Raw genomic sequence first — 22,257 nt, forward strand, 5'->3', positions numbered from 1 at the left:
TTCCTCTATGCAACACCCCCCCCCCCCCCCAGGATCCCAGTATGAGAGTCGGAAAGGCCCCAGGCCCATAGGAAGAGTCTGAGGTGTGGGGCTGAAGGTGATGTGCACCATTTCCAGACCCTTGCATGCACACACAAACACAAGTCCTGGATAGGATCTAGTCAGATGGTCATAAAGCTCCTGGCCTGTACTCAGAGCCACCTCCAAACAGAGGATTCCCTTCAGTGGAAAGATCTGGGCACAGGGAGACACTTGGGAAAAACCTGCTCATTTCCATATGTGAGAAGGAGGGAGAGACCTAGCCTTGATAAATACTCAAATCACATTTTTAAGGAGTCAAAAAGAATTGCACCCACTCATCAGCCCTCTGGCATCTCAGTGAAGAATTGACCTGTATCAATCAAGGTCATCAATAAAAATAAGCATGGCTGAATGATAGATTTCCTTGCACAGCAGTGCCTGAATGAAAGATAAATACTTACCAGACAATACCAGCAGTCCATAGACACTGGTGTATCTTCCAGCTGTTCTTGATCAACAATTTTCCACTGGAAAATTATCCCAAAGTCTCATGCACCCTTTTCGTTGGAGCTTGTTTGTCTTTCTGCAGTAGCTGTTAATTCTTGTTCAACTTTGCTAACATGCTTGAAAGAGCCTATAATTTTGTGAGTGCAATGGCTGAGCACTTGTGTCTGTGGCACCTGCGTACCCAAAGCTGTATAGGGAACAGTACGTTTCTGTACAAAAACTTCTACCATTTCTAGACTGTAAGTACTCTAGCTTCCTTTAATACCCTTTTTTTTCCCTTGTCTATCTTGTCTGCACTGCCATGTTTGTTCCAGATCCAGCAGACAGGTATTCTACCCTTCAGACTCCAGCACAGTGGTGCAGTATAGCACAGGAAAAAGCTTTAGAAGGGTTCAGCTCTGTCTGTTTATTAGAAAAATCCATTCCAACTCTGCCACATGGATAAGCAAAGTCAACACCTGAAAATATTGTGGGTGGGAGGGGGGTCAAACTCTAGGGGCTGCAAATGTTCCTGAATATCACTTGCAGGCATTACTGCAGCTGTCTGTATTACGTGGGGAGCTTTTGTGATGGCTAACCTACCTTAGCGCAGCTTAGGATCAGACAGGCTGCATTCTGGGTTCTGTCTAATCAGAGTAAATGGGGAGAGGAATGAGTTGTTTAATGTGAGGGGCATGAAGGAATGATTGCAAGCCTCCTGTGGAGACCAGGGATCAGGAGTAAAACTGAACATCCAACTGCACAAAAGACTAAATGGCTCACTTCAAAGCAATCAGACAGCAGACCGCTTGTACACATCTGTGGGAGCTGGATTAACCACAGCTCTGTAGGAAATACCCTGGGCGTCATCAGGGTAATATGCAGTCTGAGGAAGAGTGCTCTTCCCCCTTTTCTTCTTTCATATCTCCAATCAGAGACATTTTCTCTATCTTGCAGCCTCTCCTCTCTCCTTCTACAGTTCTTTCCCTTTCATGTTACCTCTCTTTCTATTGCCTTCCCATTTTACACTCCTCTCTTCCTTTTCCACCTTGTTCAGCTTCCTTACTATCCCATCTATGGTCCGACAGCCTCCTGCTGGGGTCCAGGTCACTCCTGTCAAGCCAGGAAAGGGGAAGAGGAAGATGCCGAAGTATGAGTTAGCAGGTGCGGCTGGAGAGGACTCTGGGGAGGCAAACGTGAGAAAGCAGCTGGGAGTGGACTCCGTGGAGTCCTGCAGAATGTCTCAGTTAGAGCTGAGTAGGAAGCGGTTTTTCCAAAGGATCCTGGTGCCTGGAGACTAGCTTGGCCTGGAGGGGCTCCAGGTCCAAGTGCCTGTTCTGAACCAGGCAGAGCAGGTCCCCGAGACCAAGGTCACCAGACTGTTAGTTCTCCTAGGGTGTGACACTCTCTCTGGCTGATGATGTATTTCTGGAAATATTTTTGTTTTGGTAAATTGGTACTCTCCAGGGAAGAACAGTTTTGGTAGAAAGTTCCCAGCCAGCTCCAGTTTAACCCAGTTGCTTCTCCTGGGGCAATGTCTGTCTTGGGCCTCATGTGGATGTGAAATTCTCAGAGGAAGGAATGGGGACATCTGTCATAGCAAAGAAAGTATTAGGCTCCACTAAGAGCGGGGTAGGGAATAAACCGAACAGATTATAGTGCCATCATAGCGCTCAATAACAGGCTCTTGTGTTGAACACTGCTCACTTTTATTCATGCCGTTGATACAGTAGCAATAGAAAAATCCCTGTGCAGACAGGGACAGGGATTCCTTAGAGAAGAGAGTGAAAGGCTGGGACTGTTTTTGTTTCAAACAAAAATGAGCAACTGGAAAATGCCCAATTAAATTTAAAGGTATCAAATACAAAACCAATACAAAGAAATGCTGTTCTACTCAGTTCCTAATTAACCTCTGGAAACCACTGCCACAAGATATTAATGTGACAGAGAGTTGGGTAGGACACAGAAAAGAATTACTCATTAATTTGTATAAAAAAGAATCCTGGTTTCCATAGCTAATAACATTTTAAGGGACCCTTATGCTTTAGATCTTAAACCAATTTGGTATTGTGTCAGCCAGAAATTTCCTTAACAAACAAAGGTGTCATTTTTGGGAGCTTTCCACCATCCATTGAAATATCTAGGTGCTTTTAGAGATGTGATACTGGAGTGTGTTTAGATGGCTTTCTTTCATGATGTAGTATAAATAATGCAAGACAGTATCTCTGGTAGCCAGGTAAAATCTCTGATATCTCTATTAAGGGCATGGAATGCTTTGGTAGATGACGTAGTTGGGAAATCCCAGAACAAATAACTGAATCTAATCAAAATCTTTGCTAATTTCAAAACAGCTGCTGCAGAGTTCAGCTGGCTTTTTATTTATTCTGATAGTAACCACAGGCATCACTTGCCAGGAGGATGGTTTACAATAGGCAGAGCCATTAGAATGATTTACAATGCTATTGTCTTAAACTGCAATTCTGCTAAAAGCAACAGAGGCAAATTGTGTGCAACTTGCATAGCTTACATTTGCTTTCAGTTCATCAGTTATTATTCTTTCAGGGTATTTGTGGCATTGTAATCATTGAGATTTATTTTCTGTAGGCAAGGAGGATGTAGGTAACTTGTTTACTTAATTATTTTTCAAAATAAAAATACACCAAGATAAGTCATTGCTATTCAGATAGATGCTGAGAAGCATGGTGATATGTGCATTTTAAGAACCCAAACGGAACTGAACTGATAATTGTAAATACATCCTATAGTTCATTAACAATTCTTTATTAAAACAGCAGCCTCTGAGCTGTGTTCAGTGGACCACATGTGTACTATGGAAAAACTGCTGGTCACAGGGCACTTTCTTCCATGCCTCCATTTGTTAAATTACATTAAAAGATGGATATATAAGAATTATTTTTTAGTATTCCCTTTCCAATTATGCAGTGGTCGGAGTTGCCAAATGCAGGGGAAGATAACAAAAGCAATGCATAAGATGATAAAAAATGACTTAGGCATTCAGTAGTTTAAGTCTCAATGGGCATGTGTACACATGCAGTTAATGTGGCTGAATAAACTCTGGCGTAGTTTGTGCCTGAGTTTATTCTACCCAGGCACCACATTTGTATGTGCACCTGGGACCACAGTACATTGATCCAGGTTGGAGCAGCCCCAGCTGGAAGGAGGCCCTGGGGTTCAGCCTGCCAGCCCAGGGCTTCTTTGACCTGGCTGAACCTGCTATATCAGGGGTCAGCAACCCCTGGCATGCATGCCAAGCATGGCACACAAGGCCATTTTGTTTGGCACACCACTGCCAGCCTGGGCTCTAAGGAGCTGCTGCCAGCCACAGAGCCCAGGCTGCTCCCAGCAGGCGGATGGGAGACTGCAAGCACTGCTGCAAGCAGACCAGGCTCTGTGGGCCAGCTGCAGCTGGGAGGCTGCAAATAGCTGCTCTGGGCTCTGGCATGTCGGGACTCTAGCACCTTCCAAGGTAGATATTGTGGTTTTTTTCGGCACTCTGGCCAAAAAACATTGCCTACCCCTGTGCTATAGAGAGGCTGGCTGGGGCTTGAGGGTGCTCCAGTGCAGAGCTAGCCAGCAGGCAGCCCCCACACTGAAGTACCCTCCTGCCCCAGCCAGCCTGTCAGCATCTACAGTACATGTGCATTTCAGCGGAGTAAATAATTCCACCATAGGACAGTACTTATGTCTGGCAGTGCTGTCCTACAGCGAAGTTAATTAGTTTCCTCTGTCCTAGTAGCACTGCACATGTAGACAGTGACGTTTTAGTGTGGAGCTAATTAGTCTACTTCGCAGTAATGTCTTGTGTAGATGTGCCTGCTGAAAATCACGAAAGATTTAGGGTGTAACTATAAGGCACGTTTACTCTGGAGGACATGGGAATGGATATATGATTCATAACATGTATTCTGCAGGAAATGCTAGTCTGTTTTGCAATGTTGGAATCTATGACAAATTTCCAACTAATCTTGTATGAGGAAGAATAATAAAGAAACAGTCAAAGGTCAGAGATTATGTGCTACTGTGGGCAAGACTGCTGACTCCAAATATTTGAATTTTTATAAGCTGTAGAGGCAAGGGTAACATAGCAGGTGGTAGAGGAAAATATTTGTGGATTTAAGCACCAAGTCTTTTCTCTTGGGTTATTTACAAAAATAAAGTATGCCCATCTCAGAAAGATTTTAATGTATTATGTATCTCACGATATGCCATGTGTTCTCCCAAAGTCTCACAGTGCTAAAGACTTATGACCTCTTGGTGTGTGTCACCAGCTGCTCATTTGATGGTGGGCAACAATGACTACTTTGAAATGTCACAAGGACATAAGAAGTTTATTGGCTCAAAAGGAATTTAAATGGAGTGAAGTTCTTGGGCCAGGTAAACCTGCTGTGTACAGCAGCTGCCTGCATTGCAAGGTGCAAATGCATGCATTTTAGGAAACTAGATTAACTTGATTTCATTGCTTTTAGTCACCTTGAAATGCTGCAGAAGGTTAATCACATTCTACTCCTTTGAAATTAACTGAGACATTTTCATTTATTTATTTTCTAAGCCACTGGATCCATTATAGTTGCACTTTCTGCTGGCAGCACAAAGAAGGCTTACCACATCTTCCTACGCTATAAATTCCTACATCAGCCAGAAATGCAAATTTTGCGCTGTCCTTTGGCTCCTGAGTCAGTCTTCTTCCTGACAAGAGGCTATAAATAGAGAAGTTCTTTCTTCAGCCTCATGTACAGGGTGTGGAAGGAGGCACCTACTGATGGAAATAGGGCTTAAAGGAACAGCAGCTGTGCCAGTTGGATACTATCACAGATAGCAAAATATCCAGGCCTCATTCTGCTTTCATTGGCTCAGAAATACCATAGAAGCCATGAAAAGGTTAATGTTATTTTCCAGTTTTTCCCAGAGAAATCCCTTGAGCAAAGGGAGGACACTTTTCTGTCCCCAAATCATACTGTGGACAGATGCTGAATTTTGGCTGTTGAGCATAACATTGTATCAGAATTCATTAATTTATTTTTCTGCATAATATTCTCTCCAAATAATCAATATATACACAAAACCACAGACTCCTTTTCAAATGAAAAAAAACAAACCTGACCCAGTAGAGACAGAAGAGAGGCCTATGTTAATATTGCTCAATGGATTTGTAGCTAGGAATTTTTTTTTTGGTGAGAGAGATCCAAAAATAAACACATACCCTTGATATAATTTTAGAGTCCTTTCTGTTTCATGACTTCCATTCTTTAAACCAGCACATGGATGAAAATGGCATTCTCAGCACAACATTAAATCATTTGTTCCCAATTTGTTTCCCAAAATCCTTGTTTCAGGGTATAGCAGCATAAATCCGTACATTGACAATTGTATGATTTCAGGCTCTTGAGGAGGTAGTCTAAAATTATTCCACTTTTGCAGCACTTTCCACTGAAGTGATTTACTGCCTGCATTGATTGTCTGTTTATCAAAACCTTGGACAATGAACTATTTATACCATTTTTGCACTTGCTGGTTTGGGCTCATTTTTTTAAACCAACAGTAACAAGGATAGATGGAATGATATGTAATGCGATATTCAGGGCAGAGCATCAGAACTTAAACACTTCTGCAAAGCCTAACTGAAGTCTTTCAAGTCTACAAGTCATCTCCTTGTATTAGTAATGGCAATCATAACATACTGCCTAACTAAATGCTATTTAACACATTTATTTTAATCATCTAATGAGAGAAACAAGAACAAACATATTAATAGCAAATGTATCTTCTCTGTGTTTGGATCAAGTGTGACGTCTTTAGGTTGGAGTCAGTAGGCAACAGCAGCTCTCAGGCCAGGGTTCAATAAAGAATTTAACCATACAGCAAGTCTAATTTATTTAGGAGTCTATAGGTAAATGTTAGTTGATATTGCAAGACATTCTGGAGGCCACCTTTCGCATACCCCACTGGTTGTCATAGAAATAGCAAAAGAAACTTTATTTCAGTGATAGATAGGATTATTTATAGTGTCTTTCTCTTATTTCATGAGATGCCTACTTGTATTGCAGTAAGAAAAGCTTGTTTATGTACCTCAGAAACACACACAGAGTTAATCTGTTTATTTAATTTGTCTAAGTTATATGTCGAATTGTATGTGTTGCAAGAAATAAAACACACTTTCCCAGAATCTTGATTTGATCGTAAAATGGCAAATATCATGAGGATGGGCAAAACTGTCATGTTCATGCCGTCTTTGTATTTGTCACAGGTGGGACACATCACTTGGAGATTTAATTTTTTCCAAACAATATCTACAGATTTCAACCACTGTACCCTCCACCTCAGTATATGGATTTGGTGAACATGAACATCTGTCCTTTAAACACAATATGAACTTTGTTACCTATGGAATGTTTACCAGGGACCAGTCACCAGCGGTAATTAATTTAATTATCTTGTGTAGACATTTCACAAAAATGCAGTTGCAAAAGCAGTCATATCAAATTAACACTTCTCTTCATGTTCTAATTTCTGTTAATATAAAGTAATGGCAAAGGGAGTAAAATGTGTTTCATACAATGCTATGGAGAATGCAGCAAGTTATAATGAATTAAGCACTTATTTTGCTGAATTGTTTGCATCAGAGCCATTGTTATCGTGCTCGAAGTTCCTAACCAAAAAATAAAAGTAGTGTGTTTAGGGGTGGTCAGGCACATGGCCACTAGGCAGTCTGGAGAGCTCCAGCAGATACATCTGGTGGGGGGGAGGGGGGATTCAGGCCCCCATAGGGAGGGAGGAAGGGAGTTGGGCAGGGCTGGGGCTGGGGATGGTGCCCAGCTGGGACAGTGCATTGGGCTTGGGGCTGGAATGCACAGCTGCAGGGCCCTGGCAGGGAGTGGGATGGGGCATGGGCAGCTCATCCAGGGGGCTGGGGGGAGGGAGGGGCTGGCTCCCCACTGCTGTGCATGGTTCTGGAGGAGTTAGGGGGGCACATAACCCCCAGATCTGTGTGAGGGGTGGTTGTGGGCTCCCTGCTGGGCGGGCAGGGGACACTTCACAAAGGCAGTGTGGAGCTCCCAGTGGCAGCAACAAGCTTCCCCACCTGCCCCATTCTGCCCTGCTTCACTGAGTCCTGTCTGCTGGTCTTCAGAGGCCCCAGAGGGAGGGCAGCAGGGCAGGGAGCCCAAGCCTGCATCAGGCAGCCAACACCTGCCCCCACTCTGCACACAAATCTGGAAGGCACATGCCCCCCTGCGCCCCCAGGAGTGTGTGCAGTGATGAGGAGCCAGCCCCCCCCACCCAAGCCCACCATGGCCAGCTTGAACCCGCCCCTCCCATGGTCTCCACTATGGCTGTGCCACCCGCAAGGAGAGGGAACTGGGTTCTGCACTCTGCTCTTCTGCAACAGCTGCCACCTCCCGCAGGCAGCAGCTGGGGCTCAGGTGCTGCCATAGGGGGCAGGGGGCTGTGAACCCTGGTCCTGTAGTCCTAGAAACTGGGGTGGGGGGGGACTCCTGTAGCCCTCTGGCAGGGCTGGGGAGGCAGGGGGCTGTGGGTGGGGGGTGAGTGCCACAAGCAGGGCCCAGGTGGGTGTGGGTGGGGAATAAGGGGTATCAGCAGGCTGGGGGGCCAGTGACTTGGGAGTGAGGGGCCTGGACCTGTGTCCTGGTGAGCTAAGGGGGCAGGGGAAACTCTGATTTCTCATGATAAAAAACCCAAAATCAAATACCAAAATGTATAGGTATTTATAATTCATTTTATTATAGTGATAGAGGCACTGATAAGCTCCAAATTGCTTTAAAATGATGTATCCATAAAACATTGTGATCAATTGATACCTAAATATATAGTGGCATTTCATTTTAATCATGGTCTTTGGTTTTTTATCAGAGGATTTATGTGTTTTTTGTCAGAGAATTTGCAACTTTTTATCAGAGAAAACCAGGATCCCTGGTGATAAATAATCAAATATCTATGTTTCAGCCATTTGCCAATCTTTATGGAGTTCATCCTTTTTATATATGCATAGAGAATGACTCAAATGCTCATGGTGTCCTCTTCCTTAACTCCAATGCACAAGGTAATGAGGAATATTATCTATACCTATAGAAAATAGAATAAATTGGCAGTTATATTCAGTTGTTTCTTCTAAATTTAAATAACTTCTTCACTGATGGTTTGTACAAATATAATAGGGTTCTTAAAGTGTTACTCATATGATTGAAATTTCTAGGAACTTTCAGAGTTTTCAAAGAGACTCATATAAGTTATGATCACTGTCAAACAAGGTAATTTGCACATTTGCAACCAAAATTATATGGTTAACTTTTAAAAATTAGATGCATGTGTAGAGAAATAGAAGTCGATAGAAATTTCCTCTGTGAGCAGCATAGTTGAAACACAAGTAAGCTTAAATTCTGTATTGAGTCTGAGTAGAATAGCTTTGTGTGTTACCATGGTCACCATGCTGTATTAATCTAGTACTATAATCTGTAAAAAGGGGAATATTCACTAAAGCTATGAAATTATTTCTCTGGCAGTCAATGACTTAAAAAAAACAGAAAGGGGGGGAAATATAGAGGAGATGTAGACACAAGTTTGCAGCTCATTTGTGTATGAATGAGATTAAGAAAAATTAAACATTTCAGTATGATTCTGGTATATTTTTACTGTTGAGTGTAACATAAATCTGGAAATATAGTTTATAATACCAGCAAGCTATCACTGGACTATTCATATTTTCTTATTTGTTTGTCCATACAGCATGTCAGCTACGTGCATGCCAGGGCTGACTTGCAAGAGTGCCTATTTCTGTTCTGTGATACATTAGTGCTGACAGATAGACAATTTGTACTTGTTCTGTGGTTTCTGAGTGTGTGTGGGTGGGGTATATGTAGTTAATGGGAGCGGCTGGCTGACCTACTTAGCAGCTGTGCACTGAAGGGTTCAGAATACATAGGACTGGCACTGAGGTAATTTGTACTGTGCAACACTTCTGATTTCTTCTTTCAGATGTTACTCTGAGTCCAAATCCAGCCTTAACCTTCCGCACTATTGGAGGTATCCTTGACTTCTTTGTGTTTCTTGGCCCAACTCCGGAAAATGTAATCCAGCAATACACAGAGGTTAGTAGAGAAACAGCTATGGCTCACAAGACATTGTACAGTAACAAAACCCTATAGCTGTTGGTATTATCAGTGATTTTGACCACACCTATGTTCACCTGTTATGCTTATATGAAACTATAGCTGATGTGATTAGACCAGATGGAACAAGCAGCAAGAAAAACTCTATAAATATATTAGAAGCAACCTCTTTTGGTCCATTACTTAATGCGAAAGGGGAGAAAATAATAGATTATTTAAAGAGGGTTGAAGTATTTAATTCTTTCTTTGCTTCACTCTTCACAAAAAGGCTAACTGTGATCACATATTTAATGCAATTAATTTTAACAAGAAAATAGCAGTCAGAGTGAGAATAGGGGAAGACCAGGCTAAAGACTATTTAAATAAGTTAGAGGTATCCAGCTCAGCATGGCCTGATGAAATTCACCTAAGATTACTTAAGGAATTATCTAAAGTGATTTCTGAACCCATTAGTGATCATCTTTGAGAACTCATGGAGGACACATGAGGCCCCAGAAAACTGGGGAAGGGCAAACATAGTACTTATGCTTAAGTGACACAAAGGGGCCTTGGGGCATTACAGATAAATCAGCCTAATTTTGATACCCATAAAGATATTAGAACTGCTTATTAATCTATTTGCAAGCAACTATATGCCAAAAAGGGTGATTAAAACCAGCTGCAATGATGTTATTGAGAAAACATTGTACCTAACCATTCTGATTTCTTGTTTTGACAGGATAATTGACCTAATGAGTAAGGGGATGAGATGTATCTTCATTTTAGAAAGTCTCTAAGTATCATATCACATGTACTCATAGGCAAATGAGGGAAAAATGTGATTAAATCACTGTAAAGTAGATGCACAAGTAGTTAAACAGCTGCTCTCAAAGAATAGGCATGAATGGTTTGCTGTCATTTTGGGAGAACCTTTCCAGTTGGGTCTTACCAGGGGTTGTCCTGGGTCCAGTTCTATTCATATTTTCATTAAAGACTCGGTTGATGGAATACAGGGTCCACTTATAGCATTTGCAGATGACACCAAGTTGTGAAGGTTGCAAGCACTTTGGGTGACAGGACAAGAATTTAATGTTATCTTGACAATCTGGAGGAATCTTTAGGCACCAACAAAACTAAATTCAATAAAAGCAGGTGCAAAGTATTGCATTTAAAAGGAGAAATAAAATACATAATGTAAAATGAAGAATAAGTGGCTAGATTACAGTACTGGAGAAAAGAGTCTTGAGTTTATAGTAGAAACAGTAGGAACAGTTCAGTAATGTAATGCTATTGTAAAAAGGGCAAATATAATTCTGGGATGTATTAATTGGAGTGCTGCATGGGAGAGAAGGGAAGTGATTATTCCAGTTTGCTTAGTGCTAGCTAGGCCTCAGTGAAAGTGGTGTGCTCAAGTATGGGTCCTGTACCTTAAGGAAGATGTAGACAGACTGGAGAGAGACCAGAGGAGAAAGATAAGAATGGAAGGAGGGTTGAAAACATGATATGTGAGGAAAGGGTGATGGTAGTATATAAGAACACCTGCTCATCACCTTGACAGGTGACCAACTTGGCCACCATCTTGGGACTGGAAGCTTCATCACCTGGTCTTTGATGTCACAAACTCCGCCCCTCCTTATATAGTGTGTGACAGCACAAACCCCACCCCTGCCCGATGTCACATGACACGTGACATCATAAATCCCACCCCCAGGTCATATGATGTGTGACATCAAAAATCCTGCCGCCCCTGCCCCCAGTCCCATGATGCGTGACATGAGAAACCTGGCCCCAACCCCCGGTCACATGACATCAGAAACTTCAGCCTGGCCCCAAGTCACATGGGTTTCTTATTAATGGATCACCTGCTTTGGGGGTGTGAATCCTTATGTTTTTACATGTGGTTTTCTCAGAGGTAGGTGGCATGTTTTCCTCTGAGAAACCATGCCCTTCTGTTCTGTCCTGTTGGTCTTCTGATCTTCGGATGTTCTGATATGCAGGCTGAGCATTTCTGTGGTTTTTTGTAGGGTTTTTAGGGGTCTTTGACTTGGTTCTTGTCCTCCTTCCGGACTTTTGCATGTGATCACTTAGGAAATATATAATTTACATCTCAACATTGAGAATTCACTTTCCACAAAGTATAGCTAATAGGGCTGTACAAAGCTTCGGTAGCTGATTTGATTTGGAGGAGATTCGGCCCAATTTGCAAACCGAATCTCTGAATCTGAATCGAATTGGGAGACCATTTAAAAGCTCTGAATCAATTCAAAGCATCCAAGTTGATTTGGAAAAGCTTTGGAAAAGATTTGGCTGCTTCAGAGTTTTGGCCATAGACTAAACAGGCAGCTGACACAACTGCCTCCAGCTGGCAAGTGTGTTGGGGTCGGGGGAGTGGGGAAGGGAAGGGGTGTTGGGGAGGGAGGGAGGGATTGGGGCTGGGGCTGGGACAAGCTGCCCAACTGGGTGGGGAGTCACGTTACTCAGGGAGGGATGCAGGGGGTGTGGGATGCAGGGGGTGCGGGATGCAGGCATGGCAGTGCTCAGAGCAGGGGCTCTGCCCTGCTGCAGCAGGGCATAGACCCCACTCCCAGCACTTTTGTGCCTGCATTTCACACCCTTTGCGCCAGCTGGCAAGTGGTGGTAGGGCAGAGCCCCCGCTCCCAGCATTGATGTGGGCATGGTAGCACTGGGAGCAGGGGCTATGCCCTGCTTCCACCCAGAGTGAGCTGCGCCTGCATCATGCCCCCACCATGCCAACTGGGCAAGTGGCAGCAGGGCATAGCCCCTGCAGCTTCCCCCGTCAGGGCAAAGGCAGGCATAGCCAGTGGAGCCATGAGAGAACCCCCTATGGCTGACCTGCCCATCCCCATCCCCTGCCCAGAGCCAGCCTAGTTCCAGCACTTAAAAAAAAGGAAAGCAAAAAAAAAAATGCCCTGCATTCACCAGCTGCAGCAGCAGCAACTGGGGCCTCTGGGTGCTTGTGGCAAAGTCCCCCCCATGTAGCTCAGGGCAGTGGGGTGCCACAGGGATTGTCCCCTTTGCCTGGCACCCACGTGGCAGGTGCCCAATGGTGCAGGTGCAGCATGGCTCAGCAGGGTGATGCACACTGTCTGGGAGCTGGAGCCACTGGGATTTAGTGGTGCCAGGCTCTGGATGACTGCTGGAGCCACCCCAGCTCCCAGACAGCGCGTGGCTCCCTGCCAAGCCACTTGGCACCCATGGCATGGGGCAGCTGCTGCGTGGGTGCCATGTGGGGGGGCAATCTCTGCTGTCCCCACTGCCCCACACTGCACAGGGGGGGCTCTGCCAAAGAGCCCTCAGAAATTGCTGCAGCTGGTGAGTGCAGGGCTTTTTTTTTTCTTTGCTTTTTTTTTTTTTAAGTGCCAAGAGGCTGGGGCCAGATGGGGCAGCCATGGGGGCTTCTCCTGTGGCTCCCCCTGCCCAGGGAGAGGCAAGCACAGCCAGAGCCATGGGAGAAGCCCTCATGGCTGCCCTGCCCGGCCCCAGCTACCCGGCACTTTAAAGTACCAGCCTACTGGCCCCAGCCTACTGGCTGCAGCAGCCCATGAGGGCTCATGGCAGAATCCCCTGCACAGCACGGGGCAGCAGGGATTGCCCCCCAGCTCGGCACCCACATGGCAGCTGTCATATTGTGTGGGTTCAGCATGACTCGGCAGGGTGCTGCGTGCTGTCTGGGAGCTGGGGTGGCTCCAGCAGTCACCTGGAGCTCAGCACCACTCAGCCCCAATTCCCAGACAGTGCGCAGTGCCCTGCTGAGCCGCACTGCACCTGCGCCATGGGGCAGCTGCCGAGCAGGTGCCAGGCAGGGGGGCGATCCTCATTGCTCCCCCTGCTGCATGCGGGGGCTGCCACGAGTGCCCAGAGGCTCCAATCACCGCTGCTGCAGATGGTGAGTGCGGGGCTTTTTTTTTTTTAAGTGCTGAGACTAGGCTGGGGTGAGGCGGCTGATGGGGCCAGGCAGGACAGCCATGGGGGCTTTTCCCATGGCTCCCCTCGCCCAGGGAGAGTCAGGCACAGCTGGATGAGCCACAGGAAAACCTGCAGCTGCTCGGCTGTGCCTACCTCTCCCCAGCTGATCTGAATCACCGAATCTTTCCAAATCAGCACCGAATCTTCTGAAGCCAATCAGCTGAATCGATTCTGGACTGTGATCCCAATCTCCAAACTAAATCACAGTCCCCCAAATCGGCCGAATCCAAATCCAAATTGAATACTTCCCTATTCACTCAGGCCTAATAGCTCAGCCTCACACACTACAAATTTTAAATTTGCTTAACCCCACCCTCTAGTTCTACATTCACAGGGGACTAATTCACACACACCCAACATCTCTTCCCCAAGAAACACATGAAGTTTCAAAAGCTGGTTTCAGAAAATGTAGCTTTTACTACTGGATAAAAACATGAATGTGTTTGTTGTGCTTTTCTATTTTAGAAGAAGGGGTTCTGTTTGAAAACAAACAGTTACAGACAGTTGTTACAACTTAGTGTGCTATATTAACACAGCCATGAATAACCCCTCCATTTTTAAAAATAAGTTTTTACCTTACTGTGGTAAAATTGCATGTGGCTTTTCCACTAGTTAAACTCTCTGTAATAAAAATCAAATAACACATTAAGGAAGCCCTCTGTATTAAAAATTAAATAATAAAATAGTTAAATAATAAATAGTTAAATAGTAAAATAGTGTATATACAGTATATATCAAAGTGTTTTAAAATAGTGTCACCACTACAAAAATATTTTTGTAAAAGATATAATACCTTTAGTCTCAAAATACGTAGAGGTCTGCTGTTTGAAGCTCTGGTCATATATCTAATTTTATTGCTGGTACTTTATCTTTACAACTTATGCCCTGGTTGTGGGAAATTCACCTGCTCTGTTCCACTCAAAAATGACAGCCCACTCTGCAGAATGGCATACAACCCCTGTGAGAATATATATTCTTAAATCAGTCTTTATTTCCATCAAAAACCATTACAATATTTACTGGTTTATTTTGCTAAACCTTCTTCTCCTAAGAAAGGTTTGTATAATATCTAGTGACAACTAAGTCCCACTGGCTTTATCTTTACATCATACCCCCATATGAATATGCTTGGAGATCTGAGGCACTAAAGCAAATGGTAATCTGTCCAGCTGAAAACAGTTGTTGTGCTTTAGTCTTACTTCTTTACCCCTCCAAAACAGCAAAAGTTGTAAAACACATTTTAAACTGTTTTTGCTAAGCCCTTCTCTTAAGCAGGGTTTTATAATTTCTAGTGCCAATTAAGCATTAAATATGGGGTATCAGGGGTTTATTTTCCTCAGTGATCAAATCATAAAGAGCAGCGTTAGGATCTTCTCCAAAATACACAGCATTTAGAAGCTCTGTACACTGAGCTAAATGCTTCTCAGTAACTCTCAGAATTCTCTTGGCAAATCTGATTGCCATAACAGATTTAGAACACTTTCCATACACAGCTCATTGCAAAGTTCCCAAATTGTTTGATTTATATCTTCATCTAAACACTTAACACAATCATGACATCCTTGACCCCCCTCATCAAAAACACAACCTATGCACTTTTCAGAAAACCTCATCCTCAAACAGTATTCATTATGCTATAAAGAGGAACACACATAAGAGACTTCATGAAGATTTTACATTCTTGACGTGAAACAGGACCTGTTGATTCAATGCTTAATTGTCTTCTAAAATCTTTGTCGTCATCTGGTCTCTGTTCTCTGCAAAAACAGCTGCTTCTTTCTGGTGCCAGGTTTACAGGTGTTCTGGTGGGCAGGCTTTCCTGAGTCATTAAAAAGGCTTCATCTAACTGCAGAGAAATAAAAGCCTTAGTTAGCCATGGTTTAATCAATCCTTAGCTAATTCCTACCTCCCCTCTATGGGATGAACCCCACACCACTATCAAAACCTAAGTGCTCCTCACAACCATGCTTCAAATCTCTCACTGGCATCTCTGCTCCCTTGCGGACCTCTTTTTTCCTATGCAGGCTCCGGTACAAGGTCACCCTCTTCTTCCAAATTCTCAACATCTGCTTCGGGGGCCTGGGTTTCCATCTCACAGGTCTCCTTTAAATTGTTGATTTAGCAAATCAAGAGCAATACCTTATAAAGGGGGTTAAGGCAAAATGCCACATTTATTGATTACATGAATTAAACATAGAGGTTCGGACACACCACTCATACAGATGCGCACAGATCATCATACACATCATTACACAGACATACACAAACACAAAACAACCATTCCATTCAGGTATTATAGTTACCAGCAGCAGTTGTTCAATAGAAGCACTAGGTGATCAGCCCAGGCCCTACTGAGAGACAGACCATGGAGGTAGCAGCTGGAGCCCGGTGAACAGATGTGTCTATGCTCTGAAGAAAACAACAGTTGAGAGAGACTCACCCAATCTGGTATATTCCAGAGTCCTCTTTTATGGGGATTGACATCCTTTGTTTAGCACTTTGGGGTTTTTCCACACCCAATTTCTGTTTTTGCAGTTGTTTCTCATCCATCTTCTGCTTATCTCAGCTGGAGGTCAGTTTGGTCATAAAAGTTGATATCTCAGCCTTGAAGTGTCCTTGCTGCCCATCTGGTAGGATGTGTGCATTCCTCTTCCTTGTTATCTCCTTTGTGCCATAGGCCTCAAAGGGATTCTTCAGCCATCTATTAATTAGTTTACTGACTGGTAACTTACACAGTTGGCGCCTTGTTTCTTACATAAACAGTTAAATCTTCTTTTCCTGTCTCTCTGCCATCCTCTCACCATTTACCCTTTCACATACACTCATTCATAAAAGGGTATACGGAGTTCATTCACTTATGTCAAGCAAAAGAATACAAAATAGAGTTTTCAAGTTACTTACAGGACAAAACCAACACGGTTACCTTTCACTACTATCACACTCTGTGTTAACATCACCTACATTAGTTCAGTTCATGCTACATCTTGCATGAGCTTCCGGACCAGGTTCAGACATCTCAGGCATCTTTAGGCTAGGGGGCTGTCCTCCTCAAAACTATTACTACAGTAATGCTTTCTATGCAGACATCTAGCAAGTCTTGGTGGGGTGGTGAGGATGAGGGGTCTTACAGGTGTAGTGTAAGAAGTCATATCTGCCCCTGCTTGCCTTAGCACCATCTCAGACAGAGGGCTCGCAGATAGACTGGGTGGACTTGCAGCCTAGGCCCAACCCCTCTACTTGCTCCAGTTGGTTCAGTGCCATTCTTGGGGAAGTCTGAGGCCTCTGAAACCCCTGCTGATTGGTCAGGGGAGGTGGGGCAGGTTGTTAGAGGGGTCACAACCCCCCCGCTATCCGGTAGGCCATGCCTGTGCCTTGTGGGCTCGGGCAGTGCCATGCAGCATGTGGAGTGGGGGGTGGATTTTGCAGCTGTTAGGCAACCCTACTGGTGTCACACATCATATGATGGGGTGGGGAATTCTGGAGCCAACATTCTGGTCTGGGGCCTGATAGGTTATGACTGTACCTGTGGTCTAGGGTAGGTCTCGCAGCATGAAGGGTAGGCTTTGGGGTTGTTCTTCTGATGTGTCAGACCATGTGATGGCATTGTCACATGCCATGTGACAGGGCCAGGGGTGGTTTTTTTGGTGTCACACATCATGTGACCAAAGGCCAGGGCAGAGTTTCTGATGTCGCGCATCATGTGACAGGGGGCCAGGGCAGGGTTTGTGGTGTCATGCACCATGTGACCAGGGTCAGGGGCGGGACTTGTGATATCATGAATCATGTGACAAGGGACAGGGGTGGGATTCATGATGTCATGCATCATGTGGCCTGGGGGCATGGCAGGATTTGTGAAGTCACACACAGTCAGGAACTAGGATTTGGAACCAACTTCCAAGGGAAGTGGTGCTTGCTCCTACCCTGGGGGTCTTCAAAGGGAGGCTAGATAATCACCTGGCGGGGGTCATTTGACCTCGGCATTCTTTCCTGCCCCTGGCGGGGGGGGGTCACTTGATGAGCTGCTCAGGTCCCTTCCGACCCTACCAACTATGAAACTATGGCTAGGCTAGACACACAATATAAGGAGAAAAGGGAGCAGGATTTGTGAAGTCAAAGACCATGTGATGGGATGGGACTTCTGGTCCCAAGATGGTGGCCAAGATGGACACTTGTCAAATTGAGGTGTGGGTGTTCCTATATACTATTGATGATATAATTGGATTTCCTCTTGAAAGGAAAAGACTATAAGATTGTAAGAAGTACCATACTGAGTCAGACCAACGGTCCAGCTAGCCCAATATCCTGTCTCCAGTAGAGGTAGGAGTGTTCTTCTAGTATGAGCTATCCCCTATTCATTACCCTTCCTGGCAGCCACCATCATTAGTTTAGAGATGCCAGAGGAAACATTTCTTACTGTTCTGTTAATTGCCATTAATAGATCCATCCTCCATGATTTTGTCTAGTCCCTGTTTGAACCTGGCTGTATTATCTGCCTCTGCAACCTCCTGTGGCAATGAGTTCTACACGTTAACTGTGCTGCCTAAAAAAGTACTTTCTCTTGTTAGTGTTAAACTGTCTCTATAAATACTATGAAGACTATGAATAATTAGACTTAAAAAGAGGATGGTGATGATCAGTTCCAGATTCACTGGGGGTAGAACAAGAAGTAATCAGGGAACTTTGCAGGATGGGAGAATTAGTTTACTTATTAGGAAATATATCCTAACTTGAAGGATAATGAAGTAGTCTGCTTAGTGTAGTCATGGAATATCTTTTATTGGAGGTTTTTAAAAAGCAGACAAACATTTGTCTGGGGCGGTTTAGGTAAAATTAATCCTACCATGAAGCAGGAGGATGGGCCTTCTACTCTCTTGAGGTCCCTTCTGTACCTATGTTTCCGTGATTCTCTATCATAATCACTAGTTACATCTATAGAAGTGTTTGATCATGTTCCCATCAAAGTCCATGGCAAAACTGGTATAGCTGCTCATGAATGTTGTTTTTGTAAAAATCCTAGTGATTTTAATATTTATATGGTTAAATTTCTCAACATCCAGAGTGCAGTGGAGAATATGACATTTCCCACAGGCCATTGAATCCAAGCTGTAGAATATTGAACTAGGGATAACATTTTCTATTTAAGTTCCATAGGACTTTTCCAGAAGGGAAAGCTGTTGCTATCAATTTATCTAGGTTCTGATAACAAGGTTTTCATAACATTATATGAATGCCTCCTGAAATATTCAAGCCAAAAAATCACATTAGATCAATGGTCTAATTTTCTCTCTGGTTTCCCCAGAGCTTTCTGGGCAATGATTATGTTTCAGTTATTTATTTCCATCTCTCCCCTACCCTATGATTGGACTGTTTTTGTTTTTGTTTGCACAGAGCAATAACACTAACATTTCCTGAATCACAAAAAACTATTGAAGTATCATATCCTCATTAAAGCTGAAGTTCTGAGTCTAGCCCCTTTTCTACCACCTGTGAATTTTCAGATTCAGGAGAGCCGTTGCAGCTTCCTCCAGTGCACATTATGTATTTGCATGAGAAAGCCAGACAGAGATTCTAAGGGACTTTTTTTTCCTCCTTTTTGTCTCATTGAGCTGTGTGAGTCAGCTAGTTTTCAAATGTAGGAAACAATGAGGAACAGATTAGTCTGTTCCTCTCACATGATTAAAGCAGGTATTTTTGCTTAATAACAGCAGGAGTCTTTGGCTTCATTTGCTTACATCAAGACAGGCTCCAAGAATGTCCTCATTTGGATTCATACTTTCTCCAGGTGATTTAGGTCTGAAGTTTTTGTCTCTCTCTCAGACCTTTAGTTAACATGGCAGTTGAGTAAGTCAGCCTAGGTATAAGAAGAGGAGAGTGCGTATTGCTGCAGTGCATACAGGATTTCATGAGGAAGCGGGGTAAATATTACCTGAGCACCAGCAACATGGGAAAACATCTTTGAAGGCAGAGAATGTAGGGGATACCCAGGATTATGTTTAAATGTCTCTCAATACATATGAATAGAAGAAAAAATTATTCTGGCATACTAGAATTGCTCACCTTTAAATTTTATGGCACTATGTCTGGTGGTTACTGCAAATTGTTCACAATTTTTCTTTGTAAATAGATATTTCTTTGTGATATCCATCATATTATCTGGCACTTGGCATTTGCCACATTCCTTGTGATGTACAGCATATTTGCCATAATTTGTTAATACTTCCAAAGCTGTTATAAATATTTGTATGGCAACCACTGTAATTCTCAGTACAAAAAAAGTCACTACTGAGACCTTCTTCTCCCTGCTTTTCTTTCCCCTTATCCTGCTTTTTTAGTTGCCCTCTCACTTTTTCCTAGTCTCTTTATTTCTATCTTAACTTTACTTTCTCTCTTCTCCAGTTTCTTTTTCTTTTCTGTAATTCTCCCTCATCCTCATGCATCTCTGCCTATACTTTAGTTATCACGTGTGCACGCGCACACACACACACACACACACACACACACACACACACACACGTGCGACAGAAGGAATTCATGAGGAAAGCAAATGTGCAGAGAGTCACTTTCCGCAGACATCAATACTCTGCACTTTGAACCGGTAGCAGATAGAAACTGAATAAGGTTGCAAGATTCTGTAACTTGCTGCTGCAACCAGATTTTTTGCCTAAAGTACCTGGGGATGACAGAGAAGCATAAAATGCTAGATTAGTACGCTGGTATTAATGCCATTTCTACTCTGCTGATATTGATTAGGATGGAATTCTTTCCAATCCTCTGCCAAGACATCCACAAGAACAAAATTTGCTGGCAATATCTTAATCTCTATGAGTATGTTACAAAATCACCATTTTTAAGTTAGAGACCAGGTGTAAGGAGGATAGGTGTAATCAGGACTGGGGAAACACTGATCATATTCTAAGGAGGGGCGGGATAAACCAGTTTGCATCCTGATCAGAAGAGAACCATTTTCTATTTGTGGGGTGGCCATAATCTGATATTGGAGACCTCTACATCCAAATGCATAAGATGCTACTTGTACTGAAAAGTAGTTTGATTTCCAGATGGGCTGTAAGAGACATAGCTTCTGCAGATGGGGGCCAGAGCGAGACCAGTGATGTGCACTGACCAGGAGGTTACATCTACACTCCAGAATTGACAAAAGCTTTGTGTTTTGGTGGTTTGTTTCTCAAGGGGAAGGGGTATTATAGAAAGGTGCTTTACTGTCCTTTGTATATCACTGGGAGCAGTTCTGCTCTGTGTCTCCCTGCTCGTGGCTGCTCTGACTCTGCTGTGGTCTGTCTGTTCTTGTGAGTCAGCCCTTGGTCAGGTCATGCTCAGCCCCATCACTTCTGGGTCAACAAAATCCTGTGACGAATTGTCCAAATTACTTTGTATCAGGCCTTTAGACCCTGACTGGCTCTGGAGTCTTCATACTCATCTTATCAAGTGTCAAGAGTTTTCTGTCAGACATCACTTTTCCTGGTGGCCAGTAGGACCTTCCCCTCTATTTTGGCTTCCAGCATGGGCTTCTTTATTCTGGCTTCCAGTTCAGGATGCTCTCCCAGACTGAAAAGTAGGGTCTGCTTCCCAAACTCATTGATATCTCCCTGAACTACTCATTATCTCTCCCCCACACTCCATGTTCTTTATCTAGAATACTGGTTGACAAGACTGCCTGGGACCTCTTCCTTTACCAGGTTACCTCACCTGTGGGCTCCTTCCAGCAGGCTTTTGATGCTTGAGGACCTCCTCAACCAGAGTCTTTAACCACACATGCACTCATGCAAGCACCACTTGTTGTCCTGTCCCGGGGACTTGGAAGAGACCCCTGCAGTTCGGGCCCCAGTACAGCTGTCAGGCCCATAGTTCAGCACAGCATCTACCTCTGACTCATAACTGTTTCCTCACAGCTTTCTGCCCTGTGGCTCTGCTCTCTGGGGGCATTTATACATGTGCTCCAGGAGTGGGGGGAGGAAAGGGGAGAGGGCCATTTTAATTAGAGTGGTTCCGAGAGCCGCTTTAATTGAAGCGTCCCAAGCATCGTGTGTATCAGTGTCTCCATGCTGAAAAATGGCAGTGGGGGCACTTTAACTAAAGCTTGATGAATGGCAGTGAGGATGCTGATACATGTGATCCTGAACTCTGATGGAGCATGGTAATTACCAAGGTTCAGCAGACTCTATTTATTGAGTCTGCTCCAACACGCTGTAATTACAGCACGTTGGAGCAGCCTCCTTGCACTTGTATAGGTGTCCTGGGGTTTTAAACTCCCAGTGAGCCACTCCTTCAGCAGTAGCCTTCCCACAGCTGCTGCTATTCAGCAAGGCTGGCTGTTCCTTTTTAAGGGGTCAGGCCACCCTGTTACAAGGACTCACTATAGGAGTATTGCTTCTGTGGCACTACTCAATATCTTTTCCAGAATCTCTCTTCAAGATTTTTAAGTTTCTTTTTTGAGAGAGAATCCCAAGACTTTCTCATCTAATTAGACTTCCTGCCTTCTCTCCTACCTATAGTTACTTCTTTTATTAATCACAAGTAGGGCTCATCTTTAATTTGTCCTGGCCCAGCCTCCAGCTGCAGTGAGGGGCTCTAATTGATCATTGACTCCAATGAACTCTTTCAGGGTTGGCCTAGTTCACATGGC

General features: G+C 43.9%; 1 protein-coding gene across 1 annotated transcript in view; it reads left to right on the forward strand.

Moving 5' to 3' along the window:
* The window catches only part of LOC102560336 (sucrase-isomaltase, intestinal), a 122,476-nt gene that overhangs the window by 14,194 nt on the left and 86,025 nt on the right, over nt 1-22,257 (forward strand). The window contains exons 5-7 of the mRNA XM_019487429.2: nt 6,773-6,941; nt 8,488-8,584; nt 9,517-9,629. Of these exons, the coding sequence (XP_019342974.2) occupies nt 6,773-6,941; nt 8,488-8,584; nt 9,517-9,629 (379 nt within the window). The remainder of the gene's footprint in view (nt 1-6,772; nt 6,942-8,487; nt 8,585-9,516; nt 9,630-22,257) is intronic.

Source organism: Alligator mississippiensis, chromosome 4 (genome assembly GCF_030867095.1).
Source record: "Alligator mississippiensis isolate rAllMis1 chromosome 4, rAllMis1, whole genome shotgun sequence".
NCBI lineage: Eukaryota > Metazoa > Chordata > Crocodylia > Alligatoridae > Alligator > Alligator mississippiensis.